The sequence below is a fragment of the Hippichthys cyanospilos genome, chromosome 9 (genome assembly GCF_059441005.1).
Source record: "Hippichthys cyanospilos isolate Australia breed blue-spotted pipefish chromosome 9, RoL_Hcya_1.0, whole genome shotgun sequence".
Classification (NCBI taxonomy): Eukaryota; Metazoa; Chordata; class Actinopteri; order Syngnathiformes; family Syngnathidae; genus Hippichthys; species Hippichthys cyanospilos.
Window position 1 is genome coordinate 17,092,029 of NC_142377.1, and position 21,178 is coordinate 17,113,206.

Consider the following 21,178-nt stretch of genomic DNA (forward strand, 5'->3'; position numbering starts at 1 on the left):
AATGCCTTTTACACTTAGTAAAACCTCAACTACATTAAATCATAAGGGACACTTTTCAGAGGCACGGGGTCATACCACCTTTCACAGGACAGCAGTAAAATGTGATTAGGGCTGGGCAATTAATGAAAACTGAGAACTGTGATTTTACTTTGGCTTATCGTGATCATAAAAACATGATAATCAAATGAAAATGAGAACATTTATGTGTCAAACGGTGAAGTGTGTGCGTACTGTAAAAGGAACTACAACATGTACTTTGTTTTGGAAATGCTGCCAGTTTATTGCCATTGTCTAGCTAGCAAAAGTTAGCATTTGACATTACGGGAAGGATTCAATTTCAAATAAGGAATATTTACAAATGCTGTGGTAACAATGCTCACGTGGCATTTATTCAAACTAATCTGTGAAAAACGGGTCATATTCATAAAATTCATTACTGTCTTCTAATCTTTTTTTCTATGTAAGTGTATTCATGAAATTAACTCTGAGGTTACTTTAACACTCGCAGGGCTTAATGCTCAATTCCAGTATTTTTTTTTTTTTTGTGAATACCAATTTTTTTCATGAGGTCCTTCACATTTCCAAAGAAATACGACCTGTGTGCGCCCTGTTTTAAAAACTAAACAAGCCCAAACTGTCCCTCGTGCTTATTGAGGACACTGTGACGTCACACACAGTGGGCGTGCTTAAAGTTAGTGTTTTCGTAAGAACCACGATGGATAGCCAAATGGAGTAACTGGTGATTTTCTGAATATTTTCAATGTTACATTTAAGGAGGAAATTGAGGAGGGGAAGGATGCGGTTTTTGGCCGTGTGCCAGCTACATCTCGCTTGTTCGCTCGAAGCAAAGACAGAGCAAGAGAGAGAGAGGGAGATAGAGAAAGAGAATAATACACTTGTGCTCCCTCCATTAATTTGTCACAGCCTCATCTGCTATTGTTTTGGTTTTCACAACCTGCTCCCGCTTTTTTGAGCAGAGAATTGATGTTTGTCGCTTTTTTTTAAATGCGAGTTGGATAAATGTGACCTGGCTGTGAAGACTGAAGCAGCATGACAAACGATTGAATGCGAGTTGGATTCAGGACAACATACTCTAGTGACCTGTGTCGCATTAAAAGATCAGACACAGGTCGCATAGGGAAAAAAAAAAAATCTGAATCATGTCACTTCAGGCTGCAGTGTGAATGTAGCCTCGTCTTCAAAGCAGATCATTTTCTTTGCTATTATTTTAATGTCTTATGATTTAACTTGCTATTAAGTCATTTTCTTGTTCTTTTAAGTCACAGAATATTTAAAGTAGACCTTTAATAGGTGAATAAATACTAATAAATACTAAATTAAGATTAATTCTGGTTTTACTAAGCATGACTTCAGTTTGAAGCATGATGATCAATTTTCCCCAAATTGCCCAGCCCTACGTGCGATTGAATGATTTAATGTGGCGAGACTGGACTTACAATATTGCGAGCGGAGAAGTTTCGGATTGGATCCTCTGCGGCGAGCGAGACGGAGCTGAGCATGATGAACACCAGGATGAGGTTGGTGAAGATGTGGTGATTGATGAGCTTGTGGCAAAACACACGAACTCTGCAACAGATGGCCAATGCATCAACATATGTGCGATAAAAAAAAAGTGATGTTTGTGTGTAGAAGTGTCCCTTACGGGTTAGTGTTGCTGAAGATGAAAAAGGCACTTCCCTCTGGGATCGGAGTGATCTTCTCCTTCTTGACCAAGTCTGAGATGGCCGGTCGAGGTCCTGCTGGAACTTCTGGGTCATCTTCATCTGCAGCGGTGTCATCGTTGTCCTCGTCTTCATCCTAAACGTGCAAAATCTTTAGACTGTAACTTGTGCATTATAATTTTAAAGCCATAGTGTTTAAATGTCACATACCTTCTCATCTTTGTCGTCCTTTTTGTCCCTGAAACACACAGAAACGTCATGCATCCACACGTGTTATGACATAAATGAAGTAAAAAGATGAATTTATTACATTACAAAACATCTCAAATCTTCTTCCACCATTGAAACTCATTGAAATGCAAATAATCGATTCCGCTTACCCCTTAAAAACATTTTTAAAAAAATGTTACAGAGAATAATAGTGCCTTTAAAAATGGACCTGAAAAACATACAGCAGAGACTATTACGGTAATTAGAATGTAAAGAATGAAACAAGTTTTGTTATATTTTTTTCCCGTTTCAATTCAATGGACAATGAGCTGCTCCTTTTTTTTTTAGGAGTGACAATGAACAGCTTGAAACTTCTTCATTAAAGAGTTGTTGTCTCCCAATCTGATGCGTGTTGCAAATTGCGCTAAGTCAAGTTCAATGTCATACAACCATACAGGGCTCAATTGCAAGTGAATTTTGTGATTGATGACTTTTAAAAAGGAGAACACTTAGTTTAGTTTTTATTTATGCGGGCATGTTAATCCGCAGAGATTTATTTATTTATTTTAGCTTTGTATATGTTAAAATGTATTGGGTTTGAGTATGAAATTTCCAAATTTCAACTACAGGTGAAACCCTGGAATGATAAACAGAAGCACATGTTCCTTGCTTCTGATTGAAATAAAACATGTTCAAAAAGAGTGTATGATAGGATTTGATCAAAGTAGGAAGTTCAAAAACGTCTTGTACCATTATTCATTTCAAAATGCAAATAGTCCAGTTTTTACCCTTTCTTATCTCCTTCATCTGTGTTGAGAGACTCCGCATCTGCCAAGTTGTCCACAGCAATGGCCAAGAAGACATTCAGCAGGATGTCTGAGGACATTTTCAGTAAAGGACACTTAAAAGTCCAGTTCTTTGGTCATGTCCAGTAGCTAAATGTAAGTGAACATGAACAAGGATACAGTTTCCACAAATGAAAAGGATGATAAAGTAGAAGCATAAAATCATCCCAGAAGAGGAAGGGCCTCCGTACGCCATGATGCCATCATACATGACAGCATTCCAGTCTTCTCCGGTCAAGATCTGAAGGGGAAAAGTAAATTCATTTAGTCTGAATCATGTCCCAAAGTATTTTTTAAAGATGTTTTTTTTTTTTAATGATCTCTAACTACCTGAAAGACCGTGAGAAGCGCTTGTGGAAAGTTGTCAAATGTGCTCCTCTTGGTTTGGGTCTCATCAAAGTTGAACTTTCCGCCAAACACCTGCATGCCCAGCAGGGAGAAGATGATGATAAAGAGGAAGAGCAGCAGCAGCAAGGAAGCGATGGATTTCATGGAGTTGAGGAGAGAAGCCACCAAATTGCTGAGTGACTGCCAGTGGCTGGGAAAAAGAGAGAGAGAGATAAGCTAAGAAAGAGAAAGAGATAAGCTAAGAAATCAAAATCAATCTATCTAGAATAGAATGGCTTTATTGTCATTGTGCAGCAGGTATACAATCAAATCCGTTCATCCATGCTGTCTTTGTCTTTGAACAGTTCTGTTAAAAATGCACTTCCAATACAGTATTGGAAAAAATGGTTAAAGACAAAGTAATCATTAAAAGTAATGAAGAATTTTTAAATTAAGTAATTAGTAGTGAGATTTACTTTTAAAGGTAACTGTGGAAACATGGTTAGCTGGAATGCTTCCTTGACTGAACATACCATAATCACAAGAGAAAATGCATGTATAGATGTTGCCGTCTTACCGCGTGACCTTGAAAATTCTCAGGAGGCGCACGCAGCGGAACACGGAGATCCCGAGTGGGGACATGATCTCCAGCTCCACCAGGATGGTTTCGGTGATCCCACCACACACCACAAAGCAGTCAAAGCGGTTGAAGAGGGAAACAAAGTAGGCCTGTAGGCCGAGACTGTACATCTTCACCAACATCTCACAGGTGAACAGGGCTAGCAACACCTTGTTGGCCACATCTGGAAGCCACAAATGACCCAAACACAAATGTAGGACTCATTAATGCTGAAAGATTGCTATGACGTAAAGCGCAGAGTTGTGGGTACCCTGCACTTGTGTCAGCCACAAAGGTTGGTTGTAGTGCTCTGATGATATGGTGAGGGTGTTGAGGAAAACCAGGATGATGACCAGCCAATAGAAAGGCACCGATTTGACAGCTAACCGGCACTTCCTGCGGCAGAACCTGTTCCAGCGGCGCCAGCGCCGACTGGAGGAGATGGCAGCAGATGTTTACCGGGTGCTTTTCATTGCTTCAAAATATGGTCGAGTATAATGTATGTTTTGTTGACATTACTGTATAGACATAGTAATTTTCAAATTTGCATTGACAATACATTACTTTCTGGTACTGCTATCTTTGTCATACTATTCAAAATAAAAACATTTACTGTAGATAACAAAAATAACTCTGGGATTTTGCATACAAAGAAAGACACTGACCTGAACTTTGACTTTGAAATTTTTTGACTGAAAGAAAGAAGAATTAGTCAATTTGCGGTGGATGTGAAAGTTTATTATACATCTAGAAAAAAGCAGGAGTATTAACAATCAGGAAGACATTGATTTTAAAGGTCAGGGAGCGACGATTGAATAGTTTTTCTAGAGACCTCCAGAACAAAGCACAACTGCCATTACCATTCAATTCTGAATCTATCGCCTGCAATTTGAATTATGGACCTTATTGTTGTGGGGGTTTTCTGAAGCTGTGATGTAACAGAAGCCTTGTGAATAAGGCTCTTTCACAGTACGTTAGCATCTTTTGTTGGTGAAGGTTTATGGCTTCTGTGCATCAAAATCTCTTCCACAAATTCAAAATGATACTCGCCATTGACTATTCAGTTAGTGCATGGGAAGTTGTGCTGTATTTCTACGGTGTTGCTTGCCTACCAGCTAATGTCAATTCCAGTAACCCTAGTGGAGGATAGAGTAACAACACTTGCAATGCCAGAAGCATTGGTAAAATTGTAATTTTACTGAATGTGAAACTAAATCCTAGTTTTTAATGGAACTATGATTGACAAGTTCCAAGAAGTGACAGATATATACAGTATTCCAATATATATTAACAATAAAAACATGAATTTTAACAGACCAAATGAATTTTTGCTTCCTGACCTTTAATCTGCCCCATTGAAGGTGAGACAACCAATCCAAGTGTAATATGAGATTTATGCAAATGAATTTATGAAATGTGTTGCATACACTCACCACATAGGTCCGCAGCATGGTGTCTTTTCATCCTCCCCGTTTTGGTTCTCTGTGTTCACAGATTCGGTTTCGCTGGCTGGAACGCTCGCTGCAGTTCCAAAGAAAAGAAAGACTCAAATTGAGAATGGAAATGAAGGTGTCTCTGCAGCAATTTCAACACATTATCCACTCATATTCATGTTTATTCATATTGTACAAACAGCGAGGAACAACAAACAAAAAGCATTGGTGCAGATGATTTAAAGAAACCTTAACTTAAACTAAAAACAGCAATTTTGTAATAATATTAAGCACTTTAGTAGTGTAGTTATATGTGAACGCAAACTGTAATTTGCCATCAAAAACAGACCCATAAAAATTGACTGGCACTCAAGGCTTTGCCTTTTCGGGTAACACTTGGCAGTGAAAGAGTTAAATACATAATTCGTAATCTAAAATGTAGTATGTTTTTCTTATGTACAACACTTTACATATAGTAAAATATACCAGGGGCACAGTGTCCACCATTTGAGAGGTGTGATACTGATTGCAAAAAAAAAAAAAAAAAGATAAGTGAGAGAAGGTAAGTGAGAAAAAAGGTAAAAAAAAAAAAAGTAAGAGAGAATATCTAAAATGAGGGCGCTGAAATACCATATTAATAATTACACAAAGCACTATGCGATTCTGGGAAAAGTGAGTAACTAGCTGCCCATGAAGAAAAAGAGGACAGACCTAAAACTCTGAAAAGTCTCTGAAATGCTCTACTCAGAGTGCAGTCTTGATTAGGTGTGAGCCATCTCCGAAAGCATTGAGGTGTGTGTGCATGTGTGTGTGTGTGTCGCCGCTCAGCTTATGCAGACGTGTTGCCTTTGATTCCTTGAGTGGTCGCAAAGCTTTCAGCTCTGGAAATAGTGCTGATTGCTGGAGTAGTGATCTGGGTTTAACCTTGTTTCCTACATTCACATCAGGAGCCTTGAGGAAAAACGGGGCGGTGCTGCTATCAAATCATGTATTTTTATTTACTGTGTATTAGACTCCTTTCATGTAAAAATGATAACTCTTTTTATGTTTCAAAGCTAAACAAAAATTGCAGTGCAGTGCTTACACACAAGGGGTTTAGCACATTCATGATGATTAAGAAATGAGTAGGCATTACATTAGCTTGCACGCACGCACACACACAAATGCACACAAACACACACAGAGCAGTGGTTTATAATGCTCCAGTGAGAAAGCAAGTATTTATTACATAAAATACCATGACTTTTCTGCAAATTAATTGCCATTAAGATGGCAATTCACCAACGTTCCCAGTAGGTAGAGCAGCTAATTGTGTTTTTGTATGCTTGCCAGATGGAGACAAAAGGCAAAATGGCATACTCCTTCAGTCTAATTAAAATGCTTCAACACTACAAAAAAGGTGTGCTGATAAACTACAAAAAATATGGCCAGTTTGGAGATTTTTTTTATTTTACTTACCATATATTCTTTTTAAATTATTCTTTTGAAATGTACCCTCAATTGCGTTTTGCGAGTATAGTGTAGTAAAATGAAATATATACTGTATATTTTTTGCAGTAATTTTGTCTAATCCATTTCATAACTAAATAAATTGTCATTTACAATTTATGCTTTTTAAAACATATTTTTTTACACTTGCTGTAGACTGAAAATGGCATCACGTGCACAAGGCTTAGGCCAAAGTTTTGTCAGTCACAGAAAACAGGTGACCCGAATTTGTCATTACCTGAGCCTTGAGTGTGTGGAAGTGGAAAATGTAGTTTTACATGCAATAAATCATATAGAAAAACCTATTTACTTATTACATTAATTATATACAGTAAATGAAGTTTTTACTACTGAAAATGGCCAAACAGTTTTAGAAGACCTTTGGCTTTTTTGACATGGTAGCAAAGCAGGTCCTACAATTAAACAATGGGCCTCTGTTGTGCAAAAATCAACATTCTGAAGCTTTAAAATGCCAATTCCTCATCAAAAACACCTCAATCGCTCACACATCTCTGAGCATTGTCTCTCAGCACCAGGCCCGCCTCAACGGAGAAAACAACTGGACCTCCATTTTGTGATGACAATAATGGAGAACCGCCCATGCCGACTTAACATACACTCACATTCACCGACCAGTCAGCGGTGAACAGGGAAAATGTCATGAAATGGGCGCGGCAGTCACGCGATGAGAGGCGGGGTTTTACCGAGGCAGGTGTAGCCACCAAAATAACTCAGATTGAATTAAAAATTGTACCAGAGATAACATATCATCGTCTATAATTCTAAGGCTGACTGGATAGGGTAAAATAGGGCGATTCGGACCCATTAAGAAGCACGATTTGTGTGGCTACTTGTTGCCAGGTAGATTCCATTAAGTTCAGCCACAAGTGCCGAATAGACCAATGAAAAAATAGACATACAGTATGGCAGTCAGGCATTCTCTTATACTATGCAGTTCTCCAAATACAGACACACTCTCACAAATAAGCACAAAAAGGAGGGAGAGCACGGGATTTACCATGAGTGTCGGACGACTGGCTGAACCACCCAAACCTTCCTTTCTTCTTCTCAGTAAGGTCAGCCAGAGTCACCCCTTCATGTGCAATGCATGCAAGGCCATGCATTCAGACATAATGGCACAGCAGAGGAACATGGGGTGGGGGAGGTCAGGGAGGAGAATGCACTGCTATCAAAATGGGGTCAGAGCAGACAAGCAACACCGGACAACAACCGTATTCCAAATATCAATAATCCAACAGTGACAAAGAGCAGCCGGAGCCACATGGGGGCTGAGGAGAGCAAAACAAGGAAGAGGTGGTGGTGGTAGAGGTGATGGGGGCGTGCTTACTGTTGGTCACGAGAAGCGCCTGCTGGAGAGGAGATCCTACGCTAACATGCTACACTGCAGATGAATGCATTTACAAAAAACAACATGATAGTTGGGGTCCCGTTTCACTAACACTGAAGGCAAAGACGAGAAGAGTATTTTTGCTCCAAGAGGGTCAAACGCAAATATAAAGACATATATAAGCAAAAGTGGTGGGACACCAGGGCGTTAAACATAATTGAAAGGGTTGGGCTCTTTTTTTACTCTTTACTGGGAGGACATTCTAAAAAATGTTGGAGTATGTCAGAACAGCCTTCGTTGATGTTCAGTGTTGGGAGCTAGGTACTACAGGAATGCAACAACATATTTTAATCACTCAACAACACCATGAGGTATTTAAAGATCCTGTAAAGTGAATGTTATGAATGTATATTTTCAAAATTTGACACACCACAGAGATGAGTTTGGTTAACAACCGTGTTATCTCACCTAGTTAAATCTAGCAAATTTTTGTGAAATATTTAAACTGCCATATACTTGGGAGCATGGAAGTATCAACACAATCTAAAGGGGCAGCAAGTATGTATACATGCAACCAAGAATAACTAGCTGTGTCTAGACTAGCGTTAGTATGCAGCAACTACTATTAAGAAAGGCAGTGTCTGTAACACTGAGCAAACTCTTTTTTTCTTATTTAAGGTCGCTAGCATGGCTGGGAGGTCAGTGTTTCTGCAAAAAAATGGCCACGGCCTAATAAAATAAATAAATAAATCGTGTCTGTATAAAAATGCATGCAACACCACACAATTTTAGCTAAAAGACAGAAAATCTGGACAACTGCAATGATGAAAAAGAGTTTAACGCTACATTCCATCAATGAGTTCTCAAATATCTTAAAACGTACATAATGTATTTTAAAACAAATCGCTGAATTCACTTTACAGGGCCTCTAAGGACAAGCTAATGGATGTGGAACGTATGGTGCTGCCAGGTAGTGCAGCTCAATCAGAATTTAATGGTTTTGCTGAAACAACACAAGGTCAAAGTCATTGAGTGTGTGTTCAATTATGTCAGGGAGTGCAGTTTATGATTTAAAGGAGAATGAGCATAAATTTCAACCACAAGGTGAGTCAGTTGGTGTTCTATGTGTGCTGCTTATATAAAGAGGATTTGGATTAAGAGTTTTTTTTTATATTACTCAAGTACTGTGTTTTTTTTTCTCCTCTCCATTTCTCAGCTGAACCAGCAGTAGTCGCAATGTGTTCCATTTAGAATACATTGTAGGGGAAGCTGAGAAAAGACATTTTTGAAGGGTTTTCTACCTTAAAGGTGCAAATTAAATAGGAATGTGCTTACGGTTGCGTTTACACTCTTCATCTGCCTCATCTTCATTGTCAGGGTCAATATCTTCGGCCTGAGTGATCCAGTCCAGGTAACCCTTCAGGTCCTCCTCCAGCTGCTGCTTCTCACGCAGCTTTTGGAAGTCTCCACGAGCTTTGGCCTTTTCTCTCTCTTTGGAGAACTCGCTAGGTTGGGCAGAATCAGGAGTCCAAGCAAACACATACGACACAAAAGAACAAAAATTGAGTAAAATTGCATTGCATAGAAAGGACCTAACTCCACAGTCCACAAAGAACACGTTTTTTTCACACCAGCACAATGGAAACAAATGAGTCAACACTTCTCCAATGACTCATCGACAATAAGAGGATTTGTTAGTTTAACAGCAAAGCGATTCTTTGTTGCATAATCTCTATTTTGCAATCCCAACCTTTCTAAGATTTATGTGTTTTTCACATCCCAAGCCACTGGAGGGAGATGTACACCTTGGAAAGTGGGCGCAGTATTATATTTAGATCCTTCACTGGTGTATTGGATCCTGCATGCCAACAGCCTCATCATAAAGAGTCAGAAATTTAGGTAGACAGATGGTTTCAAGAGTCATGCAACTGTGGCCTTTAATCTCAATTTATAAAATGTATACTGTGGCCACCTGAGGCCAGAGGCTGCTAATGATGCACAAAAATGAACAGTGGGTAAAATGGGACATCCACTGCTAGTTTGCGAGACTGTTTCTCGAAACGGACTTACAAGATCATAGCAATAATGTCAAAGGATTTTGTTAACTTGCCTTTGCTGGCTGGTCAACATCCCTGCTGTGTTAATTCTACTTTAATAACACAGCACAACCATTTGACACAGCCGGAAAGCAAACTGGGTTTGAGCGAGCTTAGAATCCCAGAGAGGACTGAAAGGCGAGGAATACGATTAATTTGCTCTCTCGAGGGTTGGGTGCTTTTGACTGAAGTGGGAGGGGAAGGACATGCTCACTTTACAGTCCACCCCCCAACCCCCTTCCAAAAAAAAAAAAACAAAGGAATGCAAATATGTGACGCCAACATGGGGCCGAAATGCACCACATGGATAAAAGTATAGGGACACCAGCCTATTAAACAAGAGAAAACGGTATATTTAAAATTCAAATGTAATATAGCAATAGAAATACTCCCATTGATTTTAGTTTGTCAGAGACAACGGTGAGAACATATTAGTCAAATGGTGATCAAGTAGTCTGAAAAGGAGATCTGAATACAAATAGTGGAGCTGCACAAGTAAAAAATAAACACAAGAATATTTCTTAGGCCTCGGAAAAAAATGACTTCTTTTATTGAAACTGAACTTTACTGAACTTAGCTGTGATTGTGTACTGCACCCCAAGTGCCCAATGCAAAAAAGAAGAGGAGCTGCACCATAGTGAAATATACTGTATTGCACAAATTGGAATTCATTATTTAAGTTCAGTATTTAGTATTAAAATGTGTGATCATTATGATTTTCTGAAGTACAATAGTATAGAGTGCTTTTTTTCTTAATAATAGTGACAAAAATAGTTGGACAGTTAAGCATGAGCTTAGCCAAAAATCAACTGATGAGGTGAATTTGTGTACAGCAAAATGTGAATAATAACCAAATATTACATTTAATTTAGGCACATTACATTTCAGTGAAATCTCAAAGTGCTGGAATAGGTTAAAAGAAAAACTTTGTTCGTGTACAACAATGTTAATTAATTTTAAGATTTTAGCACTTAAATACAACTTATGGGTGAGTGTTTATACAATAGCATTTGTAATTGTGCACCTTTCATGCTCATTTTGAGGATAATTGGTGTTTTGCCACAAATTATAATCAAGCAAACAAAAGAACACTGCAAAGCAAATGCCACTGCACACGTTTGTCTCTTACCCACTAAGCACACCTAACACGAGGTTCAGCACAAAAAAGGAGCCGAGTATGATCAGGCTAACAAAATAAATCCAAGGGGTTTCCCATCCTATGGCGTCATTAACCTGAGGGATTCAGAAGTAGCCAGTCAACACAAACAAAGAAAAGCAGAAGGTGCTTACCCGCTCAACACACCCAAAACCAGGTTAAGAACGAAAAAGGAGCCGAAGATCACGAGACTGACAAAGTACACCCATGGAAGCTCAAAGCCCATCGCGTCATTCATCTGGAGGAGCGTGCGCAGAGGAAAGAGACGAGGGGTAAGAAGAAGGAGTGAAAAGGAAACAAGAAAACTTTCAAAAGAGGCACAGCAAAAGTTAGAGGCATTCCTCACACACATTGCGTTTCATTCTAAGACAATTTGTCGAGTGCTCTCAATCATATTGAACCAATCAATCATAAGAGTTGCCTCGGGAGATTATCAGCGCCCTCATCCTCAGGATGTCATACGAGTGATTTGAGCCGACGTTGCTGGAGCCGCGTGAGAGTCAACACGGCAGGTTCGCGAAGGCACTCACCCAGTAGAGCACGTCTGTCCAGCCCTCCATGGTGATGCACTGAAACACCGTCAGCATGGCGAATAAGAAGTTGTCAAAGTTAGTGATGCCGCCATTGGGCCCTTGCCAGCCTTCCCTGCATTCCGTTCCATTGATGGGGCATTGCCGCCCGTGACCTGAGATCGCACATGGAGCAGCATCCTCCTCCGCTATCATGTCTAAGCATAAAAAGGTCACATGAAATAGTAATGATGAAATCAAAAACTGCCTTTCATGAATACATTTTGCCGTTAAATACATAGACACTTATAGAGAGCCACTGCCTAAAGTGCTGAATTGTACAGTAAGTACAAGGCCTTCAAATTGGATGTGGCAAAGTGGAGCAATTTATAAAGATGTCTTACTTATGGGCAGCTTTTAGATGCACAAGCCAATTTTAAAAAACAAAACCTGATGAGAAAGCATTCAGAATCTATTTACAACGCTTCACTTCTACCACAACTTGTCATCTTACAGCCTCATTCCAAATTGTAACAACTTAATATTTTCAATATAATATTTTGAATATAAAATGCACAGAAAATATAAACTCACAATTTACGTCAAACTAACGGGAGCCCTCAGCCAGTTTGTTTTCACACAGCTGGGATGTCGGGAGTCTTGAAAATACTTTTGAGGCCGCCACCATTTGCAAGCTCATCTGGTTCTTCAACCAAACGGTAGAGAAGCCATTCCTTGTCACTTTTTAAAGTCCTTTTTGGACAAAGTAGGGCTTAAAGTCCTTACCGTGAGAAGTCATTATTTCAAGTAGGACTCCTGGCATTGCCTGTTAAAAGCTTTCTTTTTCTTAGGCGGTTGTAGCAGGCTCCTCACCTGTCTCCCGACTGGGCTTTCCCCCCCATCCCAAAGACATCGGTTTATTACTCATTTACCAGTATTTTTGAGTGAAGTTTTGGCTCTCCAATGACCGAAACGAATCCAGAAGAATGTGGCCAGTTTTCAAAATAAAAGGTTTTTCAAAATAAAATAGCTTTAAGACTCGGATAATACATAAGACAGAAATACTTTACATTATTTTGGGTGTGGCCCATGCGCCCTGGTACCAGACCAGAACCGGGCCACGGACCGGCGGTTGGGGACCTCTCCTTTAGTGTGTCCAATACACCTGCAATGCATGCTTTTTGAGTGTGGGAGGAAGTCGGAGTGCCCGGACAGAACCCACGCGGCCTTGGGAAGAACATGCAAGCTTCACACTAGAAGGCCGGAGCCAGCTGGAATTGAACTTGGGTCCCTTAACTGTGAAGCTGACGCATCCACCGAGCTGCCCACATGGTATATAGTTTGTGGTTAAATAGGCATTCAGTATTAGTAATAGTATTAGTACTACATGTTACATACCTGTGCCAGGAAGATAGCAGGTTGCATGCATTTTACCGATGAAAAGCTCCAGGCCAATAATAGCATAGATGATGATGACAAACAAGACCAGGAGGGCAATATGGAGGAGAGGGACCATGGCTTTAATGATGGAGTTCAACACCACTTGTAAACCTAAGAAATAAAGAACAGATTATGTATATAGATTTGAAAAATACAGAGAAAGAACTGGTAATCGCAATGTACCGTAATTATAAACATTTAAGCAACCGACATTGGAACATAAATGTTGCCCCTACACATTTTGACATACAAAAACAAATAAACACAGGCATTCATTTATATCCTTTGAAAAAACATCTACTTCAGTTTACAGATTCAGGTCTTCTTTGTCTTAAAGATTGTACTAAACTGCTCGTTGAAGGAAAAAAAATATTTATTTACAAAGACGGTATTATTGTAAAGATACCGAATACTAATACTTGGGGTTTTCGTTTGCAGCAACACAGTGTTAAGTTTTTTTCAAAAATATTGCAACATTAATTACTTCGTATAGTACTGTATTTCAGTTAATAGACGCAACAGCTCTATCATTTTAGTGCGCTATGATGTGTAAAAAAATAGTCCTCGGGATACAAAGTATGCTGACACCATCTGGACCCATCACTCGATATTTTTCCGAAGAGCTGTGACCATGTTGCAAAAGGATGAAAATCCTTGACATGGCGCATGACTTACTGGGTACCCCTGAGACCAGCCGCAGGGGACGCAGCACACGGAAGGCTCGAAGGGCTTTTACGTCAAATCCGCCAGGTTTACCGCCGTGCCCGTGCATGGATGGGTGGTTCTCCTCTCCCTCACCGTCTGCCTTCTCATCTTTGGTCAGAATCTCCAAGACAACGCTGAAGAGGCTGTCAAGTAAGCACACACAAACAATCTCACACTAAAGTACTGAAAATTTTACATTCATCTGCTGAGTTTTGTGCCAGATTTGTATGGGTTTTGTCAATTATGAGACACAACCAACATTAACACTTTGTTGCTTGCCAATTCAAACGTTTCATTTTACTACTGTTAACGCCACATATTAAGAATGGTTGAAAGTGTTGACTTTTTGTTTTGTTTTTTTTGTTTAACAACCGCCCACAAACCATACTGACATCACCGGGACACAGTTGGGCTATCACTTACCAGGAAAACTTCACATATGGTGAATTCCCTGTGAAGATGTTAATACCACTCTAAGATAAACCATTACATTTTTTAGAATTTAAAAAAGACAAGAAAAAAACAAAAAACAAACAAAAAACAAAGAAAAAAACACACTATTTTTGTGCCTACCTATCTATAAAACAAGGGTGTCAAACTAATTTTTATCGTGGGCCACGTTGTAGTTATAGTTTCTGTCAGAGGGCCGGAATACATCTAAAAATAGTCTAAAAAAGTCAGTCATTACTTAAATTTTAACATACCCCTGAATTTCTCTAAAATCCTGAAAATTTAGGACTTGAAAATAGAAAAACATGTCTAATAAACACCGTTTTCGCTTATTTACATCCTTACCTAGTTTTGAAATCAGAGGCTGGTAAAAACTGTTCAAAAACTAGATCTGGAACAGATTTTTTTTTTTTAAGACAACTTGCAAGTTTAGCTAGAAACTTGAAATCAAATCAGCTTTTGGCAGGCCACATAAAATGATGTGGGGGGCCGGTTCTGGCCCCCAGGCCTTGAGTTTGATACATGTGCTATAAAAGGTATAAACAACTAACCCGGGGTCCAATAATCACTCTATGGATTAGATTAAAGAAGACTGATTTGGAAAGGTATTCTATGTCTGGATCATCCAACAATTCTACAAGACAGAATCTGCAGCATCAGTCCTCCCATAAAAAGTAGAAAAAAAATCATTGATGTATTCAACAAAGTGGCGAACAAGTAGAGAGTGGAGCTGTCTACCAGATGCTCCTATAAGTGTTGACTGCACCTGTGTTCGAGTGAGTCACAATAGTATGATGTTTGTTTTGTTACTCACCCTACCTTTACAAATGGGTGATGAAAGAAACTTGTCAGATCTGCTTTCACAGAAATCTTCCTCCAGATTCTGTTCTTCAATTTTCAATAATATTTCTTCAGAGCAGGATCTCCGTTGAGAGATGTTGTACACCCTGAACTGATTCCCTATTACAGGACACATACTGGGAGGGACTATTCCCAGTCCCCAAGACCCAACACTGGTGCGATGGGCTTAATTCCTTTCGCTAATCAACCTCCCTATGATTTGTACAGATTCCAGGGACCTCAGGGACCACAAAAACTGAAAAACATTCTCGTTTGTGTTCCAACATGATGAAACCAATTGTCTCTGCCGCGTCTTACAGTGAAACTACGAAATATTGTGAATGTGTTTCAAGAATGTGTGCAGTTCATCAATTTGCATTATAGTAGATGAACTGCATGGAGAGGAGTGACCGCTTTGATGGTTGAATAGTTGTTTTCAAATGTTATTAGAGGCAAAGTAAAATTTTGTGATAGCTTAATATGTGAAACTGGTAGATGACTTTAACGCCATCTTCCAAATTCTTGAAATAATTCCTAAACCACTCTTTCCTATGGGCTTTCTTTGAGGCGGCCAGATCCGGTCCTAGAGAGCCACAATTCAGCCTATTTTCCATGTTTGCCTTCAACCAAAAATCAACCGCATCACATTAAAATCTGCACTGTTCAAAACATGGGACAGAGGTAGCGGCTTATAGTCTGAGGAGTCTGAGAACTTTTGTGACAGATCTTGTATACCCCCTTTCTACTACTATTCACGTACGCAGTAATTGTCCCTATTTGTATTACTTTGTGGGAAGCAAATTCACTATAATCCACACTTTGCATAGGAGTTTCACATGACCACAGACTTTGTTAGGAATTGTCACTGTGGTACATAAATCAATGGATTTGCATTTACTGAAAAAGCAATGTAAATCAATTTGAGGAATCGACTTGTTTGAGCTGAGTAATCCATCTCAGTCAAAAATCAGCCGCCGTGGAGGAGATAATTGATTTTTATCTCGACAAAGGTGGAAGAAGCCTGCAGTTGTTCTGAAAGCAACTGCTTTTTTAACCCATTAGTCCTTTAAAACATGTTTGTGCAATTTGGGCAGATGGACACTGATGTTTTGAAATGTTGACATCAAACGCAGGCCTCCTTATTTGTCCGTGTCACCGCCTCCAATGAGTGGCAACGTTTGGCGGCAGAGCGCCCGTCTTCGCTCGTGAGTGCACGGCAGATCAACCTTGCATGGCGCGCACAGACAGAGATGTGACCCAGCTATCCAGTGGACTGTGCATATCAGAGAAGAGGTTGTCACAAGACAAGAGAGCGGACAGAAGATGGAGAGCACAGAAGATTGCAAGATGAAGGATAGCAAAGTGCAAAGGGGTTGGCAAAGAGGGCAGTCTGAGCTGGGGGAAAAAAATGTACGTTTGAGGGGAAATGGAAGTGGCCGCTGATAAAGACAAAGCAATGCATGATGGCAATTTGTGAAAGACAGTAAGTGAGAAGAGAGAAAGCGGAGAAGGGAGGGTGTGTTGGAGGAGAGCTGGAGTATGGAGGGACGGTGAGTCATTCCAGTGGTGGTAAAGCACTGATTTATTCTCTCTGTCTTTTCTGGGTCATACAGTGTGGGCGTATGAGGGTCTCTATTAGCACTGGGCCACTCGGAGCAGAGGCTGAAGCATCTTTAACTTTGGCACAGTCGGCAGCCTCTCTCACTCGACAACTACCACTGTCAAAGTGCAAATCTTAACACCAAACTCGTGAGGCATTGTTGAATCAACAAACACCACTGTTGCTCTAAAGCACAGGTCTCTAACTCCAGTCCTTGAGGGCAGCAAACCTGCATGTTTTTGATGCTGCTCTCTTAAACACACCCGATTCAAACGATTAGGATCCATTTAAAGCTCATGCAGAGCTTAATGATGAGCTAATAATTTGAATCAGGTGTGTCTAAGACAGAAGCATCAAAAACATGCAGGTGTTTCGGAACGTAGATGAAGGTAAATTAAAATGGGGACTCACCCAATCACGACAATGACGAAATCCAGCATGTTCCAACCGTTTCTTACGTAGGCATTTTGATGCATCACCAAGCCGTAAGCGATAATCTTCAGAAAAGTCTCAATTGTGAAAATGATGAGGAAGGCATACTCGACTGTCTCCTGCAAACAAACAAAATAAACACATACAAATATGCCATTGTCAATGTCAACCTTAGAAGGATACTAACCATTTCAGCATGATGCCTGAAAATCTACAGGACTTGGATTTGTAGATTGTATCACACCATCGGTTATCACTTATCTATAATACTACAGTCGTAAAATCATAATGAAGGTAAATATTTGCGTGAAAACATAAATATAAGCCAGGCAAATGATAAACAGTAATAATGTATATATAACTAAACATGTCTTCTTGTGCCGTGTGACTATGTATTACGTGCAGTTTGTAAATAATCTCAAATTTCTTTCTCCTGGGGCAAAAAACCCAATCAATATCAATTACAAAACTTCGCAACTGTCATAGTTATAGCTACCTGGCAAAATGTTGGATAGCTCATTTATTACTCGAAGATTTTATTTGGCCCACACACAATGCCAAATTGGCCAATGAAAAATATCTCTTGCCAGCCAAGCCCACAATAATGTTTGTTTGCAAAACTATGGAAAGAGAATCACATTCTCTATGAAGTATCTGTGACTTGAGTATGTATGGCTGTTGGTGTGTAGAGTGACGTAGGTATCAGCAAATGAGAGTGTAGCATTGGCTTGATGCTAACTGACAAGCTACATGTTGAGTGACTTTGCACGGGTTGTGACCATCAGCAGCTTGTTTCACTTTGTAAATGAATAATAGTTTATTGTGGTTTTCAGTGTTTCAATTAAATACTGCAGTTCAAGATTAAAGCTTATCATCCATATTGCTGCATATCTAAACTATCACTCTGATTAGACTACATGTAAGCTCACCGCACAAAGGTCAAAGAATATTAGCAACATACAGTATATAACATAAAGATAACTAACATATAATGTAGTTGAATTCTGTATGTATCTCTCTGTTAGAGTACGGCTCTCATTAGACTGTACAGACGTACCTAATGAAGTGTCCCATGAGCATTGAAATGCATCTTTAATGGGAGGTAAAAACGAGCCCTCAACAACATGGTACAGCCCCTCCTCATCGTCCCATTTACTCTTCTACCTCTCCATCCGAGATGATCATATGATGAGGATTAATAGTCCATGTATTGCTACACGTTAATTGTTATATGACAGACCAAATTGATGATACGCTGCATTTTCGATAAGGGAATAACTATTCACTCATGACTAGAGTGGACAGGGAATGCATTTAAAAACATATATATATATATATATATATATATATATATATATATATATATATATATATATATATATATATATATATATATATATATATATATATATATATATATATATATATATATATACACACACACACACACACACACACACACACTGTATATATTATTATCAAAGGTTTGCAGGGTGTATTGGCTTGGCAGTCAACCTCCCCACAGAGAATACAAAACAGCCTGGGGCCTAGAATTTGAAGGTCCTACTAAACTGATCTAATTTTAGCAACAAATTGAAAACCTATGTTAATTTTTAGGTTACAAGGAAAAACTTAAAAATAACAGCACACATGTAGAGTGGCCCTGAATTGCTAATCACAAAACCAAATAACAAAGAAAATGGGTAATTGCAAAAAAAAAAAAAAAAAAATCTTCCTTGGTCTTAAAAAATAAAACAAAACGGTGTGACCCCTAGCTATTGGTGTGGATACGCCACAGGTGACTCAGCTGTTTGCCATTGTCAGGGCCTTCCCAGCTGCCACGAAACCAGAAAATGCCCTGCATGCTTTATGCATGACATTGCACACAGGCTGGTATTATTAATATCTGTCACGCTATACACTTCAACATTATTATGATGCTAAGTGACTGGAAATGTCCCTTTTGGGGCCAGAGGCAGTATGAATGCTGTGGCAACCAAACATATTAAGTCTTTAATATCTCACATGGGAAGCCAATACAAAATGCAAACAAAGCACACACACAAAACGTATATTGAAGGCATAATACCGTTTTCTTCCTAAGGGCCTTTTGAATCTGCTGTTATGTGTTCTCAGCGGACGCCACAAAATGCGAGAGCGATGAGTGCTGCGGGGCTCGTTTTCCCAACAGTTTACTGTAGATTACAAGGAGCACTTAGGCCAGAATAAGAGACACGGGCCTCTTTGTTGCTGAAGCAAAAGGTTGAGAAAAGCTTGAGGCACTCATGTCCATGACAGAGCTGTGTTGAGGCCACAAATCCAGCAGTGACGATGCAGCATGATTGGCAGACTGGCAGGGGGTGCTGATTTTTTTTTCCCTTTCCTCAGAGGACTACATACAGCTAAAATGGTGATAAGATAAGCTGTTATATACTGTATATTCTGTTTATTTTGAAAAGCTGTTATAGCAAGTAGTCCAAGTGACACTGATGGCAAAGAACTCTGTTTTAAGCCTTTTTTCATACAAACATGCTTTGTGCTGGTTAGAAATAAAAAAATATTGCACAGGAGCTTCATCACTGATAAAAGGTTGAGAACCATGATGTATGACACGAGAAAAATATAGCGGAATCCTTTTCACATGCACACCAAATGAAGAAGTACAACAAATAATTGATATCCATCCACCCATTCTTACTCTGGTCAAATATAGTGATCGGTTCATATTGGCACTGTAGAGAAGCCTACAGTAATTGTACAATAATTCCGTAGCAAGTGACTGTAAATAGAAATGTGTTAAATAAAATTGCATGTGATAGCCATAACTACTTGGTTAATGAGCAGTAATTTCTTTCATCAACACTGGGATCTGCAGAGAGAAACTGGAAACGTGGAGAGACAGCAAGGGAAAAACAGAAAGCGAGAGGAACGAGGCCTTTGGGGATGACCACAAATATCTCTGAGTCATCTTAGTTTATTTGCGCTCTAGAAAGACATACTCAGATGTGTTAGGCTTTTTAAGCATGATCAGGTATTTGTGAGCTTCACCTCAATTGGCTTATAAAGAAGCTTAAGTACCATCAAGAGAATATACTGTTTTGACATGTACGTTTACATCCTTCAGTGCAGTAAAGTGGGAGATGCTGCTGTAGATAATTTTCTATTTTGCGGCTGCTGAATACGCTCGGTGGGTCGTCGTGCCCACAGGCGCAACTCACACACTTCACACAGCGCAGCTGACCCTATGACAAAGGATGCTAATTGGCTGAACTATGCATTCTGCTACATAACTACACATATGACAGAGCCAGGCGGACAGCACTAATGCATAGCTATTAAGTACGCAGACGGTCCTGTCCGCAGGGCCTTTGAAACAGTGTAGAGGTGATAAAGCTTTAGGAACACTAACAATGGGTGACAAATAAAGAAAAGTGTGTATGTGTATGTGTGTTCTTGGAACACACCAGGGTACCTGTGATGACAAAGACCTTGGGACTGGACACAACGTGGGTAAGCAGTATACAGCACTTGGTGTCACAGGAGACATCGGCAGACCTTGTGATACTTTATTACGGTGGCCATCAAAACAATGAACCGCACAAGTCAGTATTATCTGTACTGTTTAGTAATTAGATACTGAGTCAACATTTTCTTTTTTCGTTGCTGTAGTACATAAAGAAAGCTTTCTAGTGGAAATATTTACGATTTTTTTCTTTAAAGTTTACAAGTTAACCATTATAATAAAGATAACAAAGAGACAAGAATATTATTGATGCACTGTCCAAGATTTGTATAATACATCTCCTCCAAACACATGGTGCAGGTCATCACACAACCACCCGGGTGTTACTATGAGCTCATGTTGGATGAGTACGTGTGGCAGTGAGCCCACAGAGACATGCCGTGCTTCTCACGTAAAATCTTAGTGCATTTTGATCAGAGCATTAAGCAGTCTCAGCATATGAACTAAAAAAAATACAAAATACAAAAGCAACCAA

General features: G+C 39.4%; 1 protein-coding gene across 9 annotated transcripts in view; it reads right to left on the reverse strand.

Annotated features, from left to right (window-relative positions):
* Positions 1–21,178, reverse strand: part of cacna1da (calcium voltage-gated channel subunit alpha1 Da) — a 68,852-nt gene that overhangs the window by 32,085 nt on the left and 15,589 nt on the right. For 8 of the 9 annotated variants that reach the window (XM_088424326.1, XM_088424332.1, XM_088424331.1 and 5 more), the window contains exons 4-19: positions 17,160–17,299; positions 13,829–14,001; positions 13,112–13,264; positions 11,735–11,931; positions 11,339–11,442; positions 9,288–9,457; positions 5,117–5,204; positions 4,349–4,375; positions 3,955–4,115; positions 3,642–3,867; positions 3,068–3,275; positions 2,858–2,978; positions 2,681–2,768; positions 1,893–1,920; positions 1,664–1,818; positions 1,458–1,587 (exon numbers count right to left, since the gene is read on the reverse strand). In XM_088424326.1, coding sequence (XP_088280452.1) covers positions 1,458–1,587; positions 1,664–1,818; positions 1,893–1,920; positions 2,681–2,768; positions 2,858–2,978; positions 3,068–3,275; positions 3,642–3,867; positions 3,955–4,115; positions 4,349–4,375; positions 5,117–5,204; positions 9,288–9,457; positions 11,339–11,442; positions 11,735–11,931; positions 13,112–13,264; positions 13,829–14,001; positions 17,160–17,299 — 2,169 coding nt within the window. Of the gene's footprint in view, positions 1–1,457; positions 1,588–1,663; positions 1,819–1,892; positions 1,921–2,680; positions 2,769–2,857; positions 2,979–3,067; positions 3,276–3,641; positions 3,868–3,954; positions 4,116–4,348; positions 4,376–5,116; positions 5,205–7,622; positions 7,698–9,287; positions 9,458–11,338; positions 11,443–11,734; positions 11,932–13,111; positions 13,265–13,828; positions 14,002–17,159; positions 17,300–21,178 lie in introns of all 9 variants that reach the window. The other variant, XM_088424333.1, reaches the window with a different exon arrangement.